The sequence below is a fragment of the Pagrus major genome, chromosome 5 (assembly GCF_040436345.1).
Source record: "Pagrus major chromosome 5, Pma_NU_1.0".
Taxonomy (NCBI): Eukaryota; Metazoa; Chordata; class Actinopteri; order Spariformes; family Sparidae; genus Pagrus; species Pagrus major.
The window spans coordinates 32801372-32815240 of NC_133219.1; the positions used below are offsets into that span (position 1 = coordinate 32801372).

General features: G+C 38.3%; 1 protein-coding gene across 1 annotated transcript in view; it reads right to left on the reverse strand.

The window, feature by feature from the left end:
• ipo11 (importin 11) overlaps positions 1–13869 on the reverse strand; it is a 117217-nt gene that overhangs the window by 72613 nt on the left and 30735 nt on the right. Inside the window, exons 9-15 of the mRNA XM_073466068.1 lie at positions 12574–12644; positions 12189–12381; positions 10880–11032; positions 10563–10606; positions 8129–8219; positions 6939–6986; positions 3969–4074 (exon numbers count right to left, since the gene is read on the reverse strand). Coding sequence (XP_073322169.1) covers positions 3969–4074; positions 6939–6986; positions 8129–8219; positions 10563–10606; positions 10880–11032; positions 12189–12381; positions 12574–12644 — 706 coding nt within the window. The remainder of the gene's footprint in view (positions 1–3968; positions 4075–6938; positions 6987–8128; positions 8220–10562; positions 10607–10879; positions 11033–12188; positions 12382–12573; positions 12645–13869) is intronic.

Here is a 13869-nt window from a genome sequence, read left to right on the forward strand (position 1 = left end):
AAGACACAAAGAATAAATACATACACATATTAGTTGTTGATTACTTGCTTATATGGTTAGATGCCAGTGTGGCCCTTACTTTTCAATATCACTAACAACACACTGTATGGCCATGCCATATAGGGTACAGTGCAAGTCTCGTTTGCTTTGTCTCCCTTTCCCTTTGGTGTAATTACGGCACTGGCAACCTGCCAGCTTCTGTCAATCAAACACAGACACCGACATGCCCCACTAGCCAGCATTGCTGATATTCCCCCTGATATTTTTTTCTCCTTTCAATAATAAAAACATTAACAATAGATTTAAAAACACGTTGACACTGTGTAAGTGTTATCAGGCAGAAAGTATTGTTGACAAATATTATTGTTGCGTGCCAGGAAGGCTGATATGAAGACTGAACATTTGTGGCATTTCTATGACTGTACCAGAGCACAAAGCACTGGACCAAAGCAGAGATAAGTCAGCGGGCACAAGTCTACAATATAACAGTTAACGGTCCCACAATTCCCTGATATCAATCCACCTGAACACCTTTTAGAATGAACTTGAAAGTGGCATCAGTAAAAATAACATCCACCGATAAACCTTAAGCAGTTGTGCAAAGCACTGATGTCTGCATGGTCAGCTTTGATACCAAATCACAATACAGGTCCCCTGTTCAGTCATTTTGACAAAGACAGCTCTCTAAAACCAGGGCTAGCACAGTATAGAAAAGGGATTTTTAGAAATTTCCCCAGCAAATGAAATAGAACTGCAGCGCATACAGATCATTTTAAAGTGTTCAGACTGCAGCATATGGAGGGGAAATGGGGTGTTACAGTGCTCTGACTGTGTGGAAAAAAATGGCGCTTTAAAATAAGTTGTTTTAGATCAAATATATACTGTATATATGGACTTTGAGAGGAGCAAGGGTGGAAGAAGGGTGGGATTGGTGGGTGGTCACTGGTCAATTTAGTCTTTCGATGGTGCATTTTATAAATAGTAGTAGTACTATAGTACTATATAGTATAAGTTTCTTCTCTGTATGATTTTGTTTCCATTTGGGACAATGTAAAAACTCCCTCTATTCCTAAACTTGACATAAAAGTATTTTTATCAAACATCAGAGGAAGTATATTCTTGTGACTAATGCCCAGGGAGTACAGAATGATATATAGAATTGTGACAGGATGTAAAATATGATGACATACTGACAACTTGAAGACAAGTACACATTTGAATCTAGCCTGGGAACATATGCATGCAGAAACACATACACAAGGAGGAAAAAAAAAAGCACAAGCCCTTTGATTACTCCTAAAAAAAGAAACTCCACTCAGTGGTGGACTTCATCAAAAAGCACCCATGCTTTAATATCTATATTCTTGTTACAGAAGCTTCTTCAAAAGACTGTGGGGAACATCTGAGAACTGACAGAAACACAGCGAAATTCAGCACCGCAGCAGTGAGAAATCAATGAGAGTTGAAAAGTTTATCTGCCGTCATTTATATAACTGACCATGGCTTTACTAAAGTAAAACAAAATCCTCTTAGCACAAGGCAACAGGTTATCAACTAAGGACCTCTGTGTTGTCTTTTAAAAGACATTCTTTGGCAGTTTAAGGATAAGGCTGGACTTATCTATTCATGATTAACAACACCACTAAGGAGACCAAACCAACCATGTGTTTATCCTGCTAATATCTATTAGCCGTTTGGCCACAGGCTGACAACACTTATGTCTGGAGCCAGACCATTGCATAGGGTGACATTTTTCTTTTGCCATTAACACAGCAAATGTATTTTAATTTGAAACAAATCCACAACTACATGTTTTTTAATTGTTGGGAAGAGTTTAGGATTTGCAAGTTAAAAAGCTATTGGGTTTAAAAAAAAAAAAAAAACTGCGACTGAAGAACATGACGAAAAAGCAGATACAAAAGAAAAAGAGGATGGCCTGAAATGGTCTTGAGTCTTGAGTAGAGGTTTTATTGGTTTGTTTTTATTCAACTTTTTATTTTCATTGTATTCATTTCCATTTGTTGCTGGGGGAGTTAATAAATGCGTGTGTGCAAGCATTATGGTGTCTGTCTCTCTTTCTGTGTGTGTGTGTGTGTGTGTGTGTGTGTGTGTGTGTGTGTGTGTGTGTGTGTGTGTGTGTGTGTGTACGTGCATCTGCACACGCGCACAAGAAACCAAGAAAGCCCCATTTTGCTACATCCCTGTGTAGTATGCTCATTTTTATTCCTCAGGATGTTCTATTCATGCACTCCTATCCTAGGATGAGGCATGACTGGCATCCTTAATCATTGTCTCGATGAACTGAGTTTGTTTAAATACAAAGAAATGAAGTAAAACTTTGAATGTCAAAAGGAAAATAGGAGTCACGTACAGTGGAGATGAACTGAACCTTTGAAAAAAAGTAATAAAATGACTCAGGTACAAGGTGGAGGGGTTATTCACACCTGCACTGTGTGGAAGAGGAGCCACAGTGACATCAGAACGCATGCACTCTGACGTCAGCACCAACCTGAGAGGCCAACCTTTTGAGTGCTGCAGGCTTTTTGTTTTGATTGTCTTGGGGTCTGAGTGCGCAGGGCACTTCCTTTGTTCTTCATATCACTCTCACCACCTCGCCTCTGGCCACTCTCCCATCAATTTTAAAAATACATTCATCCATCAGCTCTGTTTATTGTTACTGCATCTGACTGTGTGTAGAGTTTGAGGTTTATGCTTGCCGTGGTAGTTGGTATTAGTGTTTAGGGATACACCGAATATATTACCTCCCCATTGCTCATGCTGTTGCATTTTGTTTTCTATCAATCAATACTTAGTTAGACAAAGGACGCTATAATTATAGCAGGAGTCATATTTCACATACTGACGATTTCTTTTTAAAGCAAAAGTGCCTATTTGGCAATATCAGGATTTAAACTAAGCAAATAGTTAATATAATTATCACTAATGAGGGAAAAGGGGAAAAGTGAAGTAACCATTCACTGAGAAGTAGGAGGTAGGCATCCTCTTGCCTGCAGCACTTCATCTAACAAATCCTTCTTATTCCATTACTTACACAGACTGTATATAACTACTCCCCGACATATTTTGAACTGATTCGCTGTCAAAAGATGCCAAAAAAGAACGCCATTTTGCTCTGTAGATTTATTTTTGATCGTTAGCAGTAAGTGCTAAACGCACTTATCACATTGCATTTCCTGTGAATATCCTACTTCATAATAAAAGTCGAAGATTTTCGACAGTTAAATTCTTGTTTTAATGTGACGGTGCAGCAGTAGGAAAAGTTCTGTTTGCATTAGTAGTAAATTAATAAGCTACACCATCTATGCTGAGTGTCTTTTTTTGTGAAAAGTAACACCAGTGTAGTCTCTAGCTTATAGTTGGTGGGACATTTTTGTCACTGTGGCAAACCTAGTAGAGTTTGCGTAACTGTTTTTCTACTTTAAACTACACATTTAATTGCTGCTTGTAGAGTGATGGCGTGAATGAAAGCAGTAGTGGTTAATTTGACCATGACAGACATTGACTTAAAGCATCAGTTGGCTACTTATTAGCCTTTTGGCATGTATTGACTGCGCTGTTGACTGTGATCAATAGCTGAACAGAGGTTAATAGTCAATTAGCTTGAGTTACACAGTCAGGAATGTTAACTATGGAATGGATCAGACACCACTTATGTCTACAAGCGAGCTCACACACATTAAAACAAACCACAGTCTCAGTTTAACTACTATCGTTTCAAGCCTATATGACATCGTTAAGCAAAATGTGCTTCGCCATAAAAACACTTTCAGAAGGTAATCTGATGCAGTCCAACTCTTTTATGATAGTCTTAGTAAAGCTTTGTAATGTTGAGTTTTTGCCAACTTATTTTTAATCATTCATGTTTGTCCACCCAGAGCTGAGAAATTAAATACACATACTGAAAAATGTGTGAACATTTCAAAAGAAATGCAACACTTCTGCAATACCTGTGATGGCTGACTTGCAGCTCTCCAAGAAGCTGATTCTTGAACCACTGGTCAAAGTCCACGTTGTCAAACAGCTCATAGGCTGCCAGTCCCACTGCATTGTATACTGCAGACAAAACAATCACAACACGAGTCAGAAAATCATCATCGTTAGTACAAAAGTACAATTTAGTATAGTATTCAGAATAGGACTGCAACTATATGAGCAGTCTAAGTTAAGAAAGACATTTTAAAATACAATAGCTTTATCAAAGAGAAACTATTTCTTATCTTCCTGAAATGAGTCATCCATGTCTACCTTTGAAAGGAAACTTCTGCATTTTATTACTACAGGATGTTCTTGTTTCAGGGTCTAATAGATTTAATCACACTATAAAATGCATCACTTCTCAGTTTTTATTTCAATGAAATAAAAACTTAAAATTTGATGTTTCATGTGGGTTTAACTTATTCAAAACTGGTCTCTCTGGTGCAACAAAACAGTGACAGACTCAGAACTACAGAGTGCATATTTCTCAAAGAGTGGAATTTGTGTCACCTTGATTTCTACACCATGACAGAGAGTGGGCCATGTTGAATGCGATGCTGTAAAATATGCTTTTGTGGTGTCAAAAATATAGTACACACAGCAAGATAAAAATAAAAATAAATAACTAAATAACAAAAGTCACTTTTTTATGTTGTGCTCCTGACATTTCAGGTCTCTGTTAACACTGGAGTCAAAAGGGTAATTGGGTGGCACTCCTTTCACTTTGAGCCTCATACCGCAAAATGTGTCAGTGTGTTTGCTTATAATTATACTTTCTTTGAAAGAGGGTGGATTTCTCTATGTTTTGATGAAAACATGATTTATAAAGAGCAGAAATTGTGGGAGCAAGAGTAAGTTTAACAGCATGACCAGACTGTTTGATGTCACCCTCTAACACAGAACATTCCCTCTATTCTTTTGAATTTAGGGGAACAAATTCCCAAAAAGTGTTCAATATTTCAGAAAGCCTGAAAATCCAACAAACTGAGCTGAACTGCTATAGTACTGTCCTTCACATTTGCAATCTGATCATGACCAACATAAAACACAAAATTAATGCTTTTTAAGCAACAGCATGTCGTTGACAATGCAATAAAGGAAAAGGTGGTCTTCGAGTAGAAAGTGGCAAAAAGTAGACGGGCTGAAAAACAAATATAAATATGAGAATAGAAAAAAGATGATTGTATGAGAACAATATTATGGATGAAGGGACAGAAGCCATACAAGTGGAGGAGACATTTCCAGTTACTATCTATATATTTTAAAAGTAATGAATTGTGAGGTGGTAAAATGAAGGGAGTGAGAGAGAGGAAAAGTATGAATACAGAAAAGGGAGGAGACTTAACGGAGAGAAACATTTTGCCATTACTATATTTTTCTAGTGTTATGCGAGGCTGGCGCTAGGCATGAGTATACTGACAATAAGTAATGACAGTACAGTATGTCTATGTATGACTGTGTGAGAGAGGGAAAGAGAGCGAAAAGTCAAAGTAGAGAAAGCAACAGGGGGATGTAAAACACTGCACAAGTCTCTCAGCAGAATTATCTTTAAACGTATGCAGCGGCTGAACGCCTCTCAGACATATCATCTCTCATTTATCATGAGAGAGAGAAGAGTGGATGGAAGGATCGGCAGAAAAGATGGATAGTACAAAGCCACAAAAACCAAAGCTTTGAGGAGTCACGATTTGTATATAGAACTGACGGGAAACTGGAAACTCTCTGAGAGAAACATACATTTCCTTTTGCTGTTAAGAGGCCAATAAGCACTCCGTAATGGGTGGATTGATTGTTCATAAGTAATTTAATCATCACAATTTGTGTTGTTGTTTTATGTCCGTTATTACTGACACAGTTTAGCTTAAGGCATAATTATTTCCTGCTCTACAGCTCTGCTATATTATTCTGGCTCCCCAAAAAGAGATGTTCATGAACTTTCAATTGCAATTTTTAGTGGTCACAAAAGGCGTCTAAAAGGGCAAGAGTGCTCTAATATATACTTACTCAGTTCTAATGTACAATATGTCACGGAGATGAAGTTAATGCTGCTGCCAGGGCTGCATTACAAAGACAAATGTGGGACTAATACAGGGGCTGCAAGAAATATAGGAAAATACTGCAAAAATTTGTTTGAATGCCAGTTAGCAGTATTTGTCAGCTATAAAAAGAATCAAAGCATGTGGTCTTGATTTTGCAGCAGATAGGATTTTTTCATATTACATATGGAAAATGTGTTTATAGCACATACTGTAGGATTGGCTAGTGAAGACTTAAGCAAACTCACACATAAAATATCAGGTTGGGGGCTCAGAAAACTGGACCCTCTTCTTACTGCATTATAATTAAGGTCTTGGTCTATAGTTGTATTAGAACTATCATAATTATTGACTTATTTTTTTTCTTCGGCAGAGAAAAATCAGCACCTGCTGTTATCAAGCGCCCCTTTGGCTCTTCAACCAGCTCTCACTGCCAGAATTATCAGCCACTCCCGCTACCACAGCACAGCTTCATCATCCAGTGATGTCTGCTGTTTTATCAACACTGTCAACAGACTGCTGAGATCTCTACTGGCACCCAGCTTTAACAGAAGCCCTCTTAGCAGGCAATCCAAACTGTCTTTGATTTACTTGTGTAGGCCATAAAACCACCCGTGTGGCAGCCCTGACCTGCCATAGAGTTATAAATACTAAAAGGAGGTACAGAAAGGAAAAAGGAGGACATAGGAAAGATAAAAGACAGGAAAAACAAGATGAGGGAGTAGTATAGCAGGAATGGATCACATTAAAAAAACTTAACAAAATTCAACAAAAAGGGAATCTATAGGTACAATTTTCATTTTCATGATGGTAAGGTGTGAACTGACAGGCATAAAGCTGTCTACTTGTGATTGGATCACTCAGGAGGGATGGTAATACCAAATTTTAACAGCTTGTTTGACTTACCTGCATCCTTCATTAGCAACTGAACGGGGTCTTCCACACTGGTTGGACCTACAACAGATACATAATCTTGATATAACAAACTGCATTTATAAAGATAAATGTTATTGCAATATGCATACAGTTCAATGATTTTCAAAGAAAACAGAAGACTTCCAAATTTAATGGACCCAGTGACCGCATAATTGCACAGTTGCAACTAAAAGAGGTCTTCACTGTATCAGTTTTGTCTCAGTTAACTCACTGGTCTGTCTTCCCCTCTATTAGTCAGCGCTGTGAACTCAAAAATCAATAACTGCCTCCCTTCAACCATAGTATTACCCAATCTGGCGTCTTATTTGCTCCAGCAGAACCCATTTCCACTCTGTCACTTGAAAACGAAAGCAGTTTGGGAGACAGGCAGAAAGTGTAATCTGCCCGTTTGAGCAACGGCGCTGCTAATTCACTCACAGAACAAAAACTAAACTCCAGTGCCATCAGAGGACCAGCGCTAGTGTAGAGTAAAACTTTAATGACGTACAATGGCCACCTATAGACACATCGTGTGTGTATACTTGACTGACTAGGGAGTTGAGAGTGGTTGTAATGGTAAAGTCCTTCACTGTGGAGGTGCTGTCAAGTGTATAGATCGCATGTTGCACATTCTGCAATATGAACAAATGCTACATGCTTGTTTTTTGAAATATGAAATATGTATAACATACTCTCGGGCAAAGCCTCATTTCAAGACTAGAAATATAGATGATGAAGACATCGGAGGACAATTATTTGTTACAGGTAACTGAGACAAACTGTATGTGCAGTCTGTGTTAAATCTTTCACACACAAAGGCAATTCAAAGTACTTTGCATAAGGTTTATAATCTAATTTAGAAAACAATAAAAAATTCACATGTGAGATAAAATACATCTTTATGATATCATTGGAATGGACTGATATTAGACAGACACAATATTCCAAAAGCACAACAAACAGCCTCCAAAATGACCACAAAATTGAATCTAAACAGCTTCAACAAAAACTGAATTATTTTGCAGAGCAGTATTAGAAAGCAATACTTTTATAGCTAGGTGTGCATAATAAACTGGAATGCATGTTTTCCTTGCATTGAAAGGGTGTTAAAAGGTATGCTGAAAAGGGAGCCAACTGTGCTTTTGACATGTAATAACATTTTTAATTGACATTTCACTGACCCTGCAGATTCTGAACCATTTCCAGTAGCACCGGTGTCAGTGTCTGGCTGTAGTTGTGGAAGATATCCAGGAACAATACTTCTGTACAGGGCTAAACAGTGGAAAAGAGCACAGGAGATATGCAGAAAGACAGTTATCTGGTGGAAAAGCTGGTACACTCTGTGTGCACGTCATCACATTCATCCGTTTTTCTACCCATCCTTAGCAGCCTGCTGTGTTTTTGTTGTGCACTCAGTGGAGTGGAGGAAAATCACATGAACAAGTGACATCAGTGGTACCCTCGATAAACACAATAGAGAATGTATACAAAGAGGTGTGTGCACAAACATACACACAAACAACGGCAAACAATGCTTTGAGCTCCCGGTTCAATAAAAAGTCAATGTGACATTGTCATGGGATTTCTGCGTTTGTGTGTTCAAACAGAGAAATACTAGTCCGCCCACATTCAGTTGTTTATTGGTTTAAGCTGTCACAAAAATCTATATTTAATAAAGGTGTAAGAAATCCAACAGCAAAGGCTAAGCCAGTTCATAAACACACGCTGTGAGCTACAGCATATATTCATGTGTCTGTGACATCTGGCATCATGTAGCTTTAACCTTTCTGCTCTGGTGGCAATAGGTCAGAAGTCAGATGACACTTCTAAATAGCGGATCCAGTACAAAACCCTTGTACTATTGGGGAAATATAGACAGGTGGTAAAATGGATAGGCGAAGGTCACTTATAATCAGCAATTAGAATTGGTGACCATGTAAGGAATAGATTGACGGCGACATTAGATCTATGAACCGTGCTGAGCTCTACAAAGTGCTGCGATGAAGGTCAAAAGAGGGCGTACATTGTGTGGAAAAGTTCTTGAGTTGATCTATACATACACGACAGGCATGTGTGTGTATTTAGATGCAATGTTAGTACCTGATGTAATCTACAATTAGCCCCCGCAACCTACATAATTACCACCCTCTGCATAGACGCTGACGTGTATCTACGCAAACCTCCAGCCTTAGGGACTGTGCTCATTTCTGAATTATAAACTCTGTTCAATAACATGAACTCAAGTTTTTAAAAAGTATGTGAGAAAGCAACATGAACTTATACAAAAACACAGTGTTGTTTAAAACTCTTAGGGCATTCTTCAATTTCTAATTAAATCCCATTTAAATTGGACAGCTGGATGCTAGACCGAAGTATATCACTTTAGTTATTTTAACAGAAAAAGAAAAAAAATTAACACTGTCCTGTCAAATAGGTACATTATTGCAATTTAGAGAAGCTCTTAAGTACGGAGAATTCTACATTGTGAATTAGCTCACTTTAACCTCTAATACACTCTAATACACTGTAATAGCTGTTGTAGTTTTTTGCTACAATGCTTTAAATACAATAAGAGACTAAGGTTAGATGAAGAAAATGCTTGACTCGACCTCAAAGAAACAGCAGAGCAGAAGTTTGTCATCATCTGAAGTGATTTAAGTAAACAAATGGGGCTTATGCAACGAGGGAGGGGATGGAAAATGAGGGGTACACAGACGAAAATAAAGACATTGGATGAGAGATTATGTCATGACTCATAAAATCAGCTGAGGACAAGCCATCGCCAGTTAACTAGATGCAGCCACAGAGACAGGATCCCTTAGGACCACTAACTGTTTTATGATGCTGCAATGCACACAACCTGCCAGTTATGCCATCACACAAAACAGCGGTTTGATTTTTTGAAAAATACAGCACACATTAAGAATAGTGGTGACAAGAAACACCATAGCAACTCCACTAAACCTAAATCTTCTGCTGTTAGGGTATTTTAATCTACATTTTTATGGTTTCAAGGATGGAATTTACCATCATGGCGCTTTTTTGTGACAAAACTTTTACGTTTATGTAACTTTACTGTTTCCAATCTAGAAATGTTAAGAATTATGATTTTACCCCTGTTGAAACACAAGGGAGAGATTTAAATTTTACCAACATTCCTCTCCTCACGTCTCCCAGATGCTGTCGAGCTGGGGGTTATCAGAGTGGAGATGCTGCCTTAACTGTTTTGTGGGAAGGGTCGAGGACTGTGTGTACAACCATTGTTACTGAGCACTTACAAACACAGAAGAACTTGACATCCTACTGCTTCTACACATAGACATTAAGAACCACTCTCTCATTCTAAACCTCTAAAAATTAAAATAAAATTAAAGTAAACCAATAGTTTACATGATTACACAAATAATTTGTTTGTAAGTTTACAGTTTCATTTTTGAGATTACTTTTTTGCTTTAGTGAATTTAATTTGCTCTTAAATTCTTACTTCTGTTTGATAATTAAGAAGGTTGTTTGATTATATTGCCATAAATCTGATTACACCCACACACACAAGTAATCAATATAAAAATACAACAGGATCATTTTTAGTGTGTGCATTTGTGTGTCTTTACTTACCCGTAGACTGTATTTCCAGGAGTCACCACCTGTTTCTTCAACAGCTGGGGGAGGAAAGGAGACAAATCACAATCTAAGAAAACACTATTAGTGCTATTATTTACGTGTAACACCTAACCTTACTGCATGAATTCACTATATACAATATACAATCAATTCTGGTGAGACTGGCAACCAGGGTGACCCTGCTCACTCCATGCATTGTAGAACTGGCCAATTCTTTTCCCAAGAACATGCCTTTGTTAAGTGCCAGTTTGCAGGTCCAGATAAGTCTCGACATTTGGATTTAGCCCCTGCATCTCTGGGTGTGTTATTACCAAAGCTCTCAGGGTCCTCTTCCCACATTGCCAGCTCTTCCTCTGTGAGAAGGAAGTAGTGTGAGACGAGCCTGCGTCCAATCTCTGTCAGCGTGGGGTGTGTGAAGAATGCTGTCTTTATCTTGTGAGCCTCCAGACTCTCTGGTTTACTGTCTGAGGGAGGGAATAGGGAGGGATAGTAGAAGATAGAAAAAAGAAAGATATTTTATCCATTAATCTTTCAAATAAAAAGTCTAATGTACCACCTAAAATGATCCATACATTACAGTGATATACGCACTACTATCTTTTGTTTGCACTGTAGTTCACAGCTTTATAGCAAATTTATAGTGCAATTCCCACCATACTGTAAATTCATAGTGCATCTATTAATAGCTTGTAGTGAGGACATATACTGCAGCTCATTTTGATTCTCAGGTAAAATGTAGATGATTTAAGACTTTAATATTAATTTGAACAAAAAACCTTGATATAAAGATCACAAGAAAAGCCAACTCTACTTCAAGGACTAAACCAATATTCAACACGACATCATTTGTCATTTTACTTTTAAACCTCCCCTTTAACTGTGACCCCTGACCAATATGCAACTACTGGTGCAGTACTAAGGGCCCTTTTCTAGTACTCAGAGGGGTCTTGCTGCCCGTCTGTCTAGCTGACTGACAGCATGGGCCTAATAAATAAGTCAGATGGCTGCTCTGAGCTGAGCTATGTCAGTCAAGGCTCAACTTTCCCTTTAGCTATGTAACCTTACAACTGAAAATGTATTTTCCTGTTAAGAAAAATAAAGCAAACCTAGGGTTGTACTGGCACCGCAGCACAATCAAACATTCAAATAAAACCAAGGCGTTGACACAAGAACCAAAAAAATGTGGCTCCACTCTCTGACAAGCAGCGATGGCTTCAGAGAAGGATGCTCAATAAGGCACACCAAAGACCATGCTAGCTGGCAGAACAAAGACAGTGAGCTGTGCTTCACAGCTAATGAAGCACTGGAGGCCTTCTGACAGCTTGAAATAAATATGAGCCATGGCCAGGTACAGTGACGCTGATGGTATTTCAGCATTGTGCTTCTCAAAACACTGTCGATGATTTGCTTTGAAGAGCTAGTGCCGTTTTCTGCTGGCCTCCGAATCATTGACCAAAAAGTCTAAATTTGATTGTCAAGCTTGCTTTTGAATCTCCTTTTCCATGTCTGCAATTCTTATGAACCGTCTACCCTGCCTTTCTATTCCCTTTTGTCATCATTTCGTTCATCCTTTATTCTCCACTGTTCCTGCTCTTATTTCCCAGAGCCCTCATAACCTACCATCAATGTTCTTGGCAGGTTTGTAGGCATCGTTCTTTACAATCATCTTGATGAGGTTCATGCACTGAACAATGAAGCGTTCAAAGGTGACTCCCTCTCCTGCAGGAGTGAACACGTAGCTGACGGCGAATTCCAGGGAACGTTGGATTAGGGGTATAAATGCACAGGGGTGGGACTCCAAGAAATCTAACAACTACAGGGAGGAAAGAAAAAAGAGGACAACAATGAAAGAGGAGGAAGAATGGGGGAAAGATTCAAATTAGTTCAACACTATAATTGGTCTGCAAAGTCCTTGATGCAAAATGTACAACCTATTCCTTAATAATGAAACAAATCTAACACCTCTGTTATTTATCATTATACACCAATATACAAGTCAACTCACAACTTTAGTGTACAGTATGATCGTCTTCTCCAGCTTTTCTCTGCATGTGCAATCTGGACCAACCTGCCGACCTGAAACACAAAACAACCATGCAGTGTTATTGACTGTACGTCTTTGTCGTCTAAAATTTAAGTTTGAGGCTTTAATTTCTTATCAATAACACCACTCTGTAATGCAAATAAACCACAAGTTATCCACCTAGAAATTACTGCTGTTGTTCGCCTACATAATAATTATTTGGTGGAAGCACTTGATTTTCCAAGTTAAAAAAAGAAATTCTGAACATTCAAGTATTGAGCCTACGTCTTCATAAAAAAGTACACTGCATGAAGCCCACATAAGAAACGACTGTGTCAATTGTTGATAATGAGATTTAAGTGAGTCATAATTAATTCAAAGGAAACCTTTTCAGTATGACATGAAGCATTAGATGTGAAATTATCTTAACTGGTGTCTAGCCTTGTCTATTAAATACAATCATGGTGGACCTTATGTAAAAGCGGTATTAATGCGTAGGAGCAAGATAAGAAGAAAAACAGTAAGAGAAAGAAAATGTGCAGAGAATTAATTTTATCTTGGCCTGATTTATTACAGGGAACTTTATTTAAGGTCAAATGCCCACTTCACCTCGCTGCCTTGTGAGAGTCCCAGGGGCACATTAAAAGCTGTGGTGTTTATAATAAAGTACAGTAATAAAAGAACTCAAAGTGACCATGAATGACTCACTCTCTGATGTAAATTTTGGCTCAATAAAACCACCCATGATGCTAGAGCCAATAAAGATGTCCCATGTAGTTTAGTTCCTTGTCAACCTCAATAATGAAATCAATGAAATCTGCAGACACCATAACAATTTCTGGCGTTCCTCCAATCATTTGTGAACAGCCAGGGTCCTCATTTCCTCTCCCCTTGTATACACCCATTCATGTCTATCAGCAGCTACTAATTGAAAGTGACACTAGATTGATTAGAAAAGGTAAACTAGTTCAGTATTGCTTTGTCGAGCTTCTTTCAGATTTTGGAATAATTACGGATTATGTAGATCAAAGCACTGTTGCATTTGAGTGGCTTTTTGTCAATGCCTTTGTTTTCCTGTTTGTATGTGTGCAGCAGCCGGCAATGTAAGCAGACGTTGTGTGAAGTCATCAAAGTCACTGAGGTCAACAAAACCTGGTAATTAAATCCATAGACTCTCTTTACAGACAATGACGACAGAAAGCAAAGAAAAACGGTGAAACTGAAGGGCTTTCAATATATGTTGACAGGTATGTAGCCTGGCCAAAAAAAAAAAAAAGT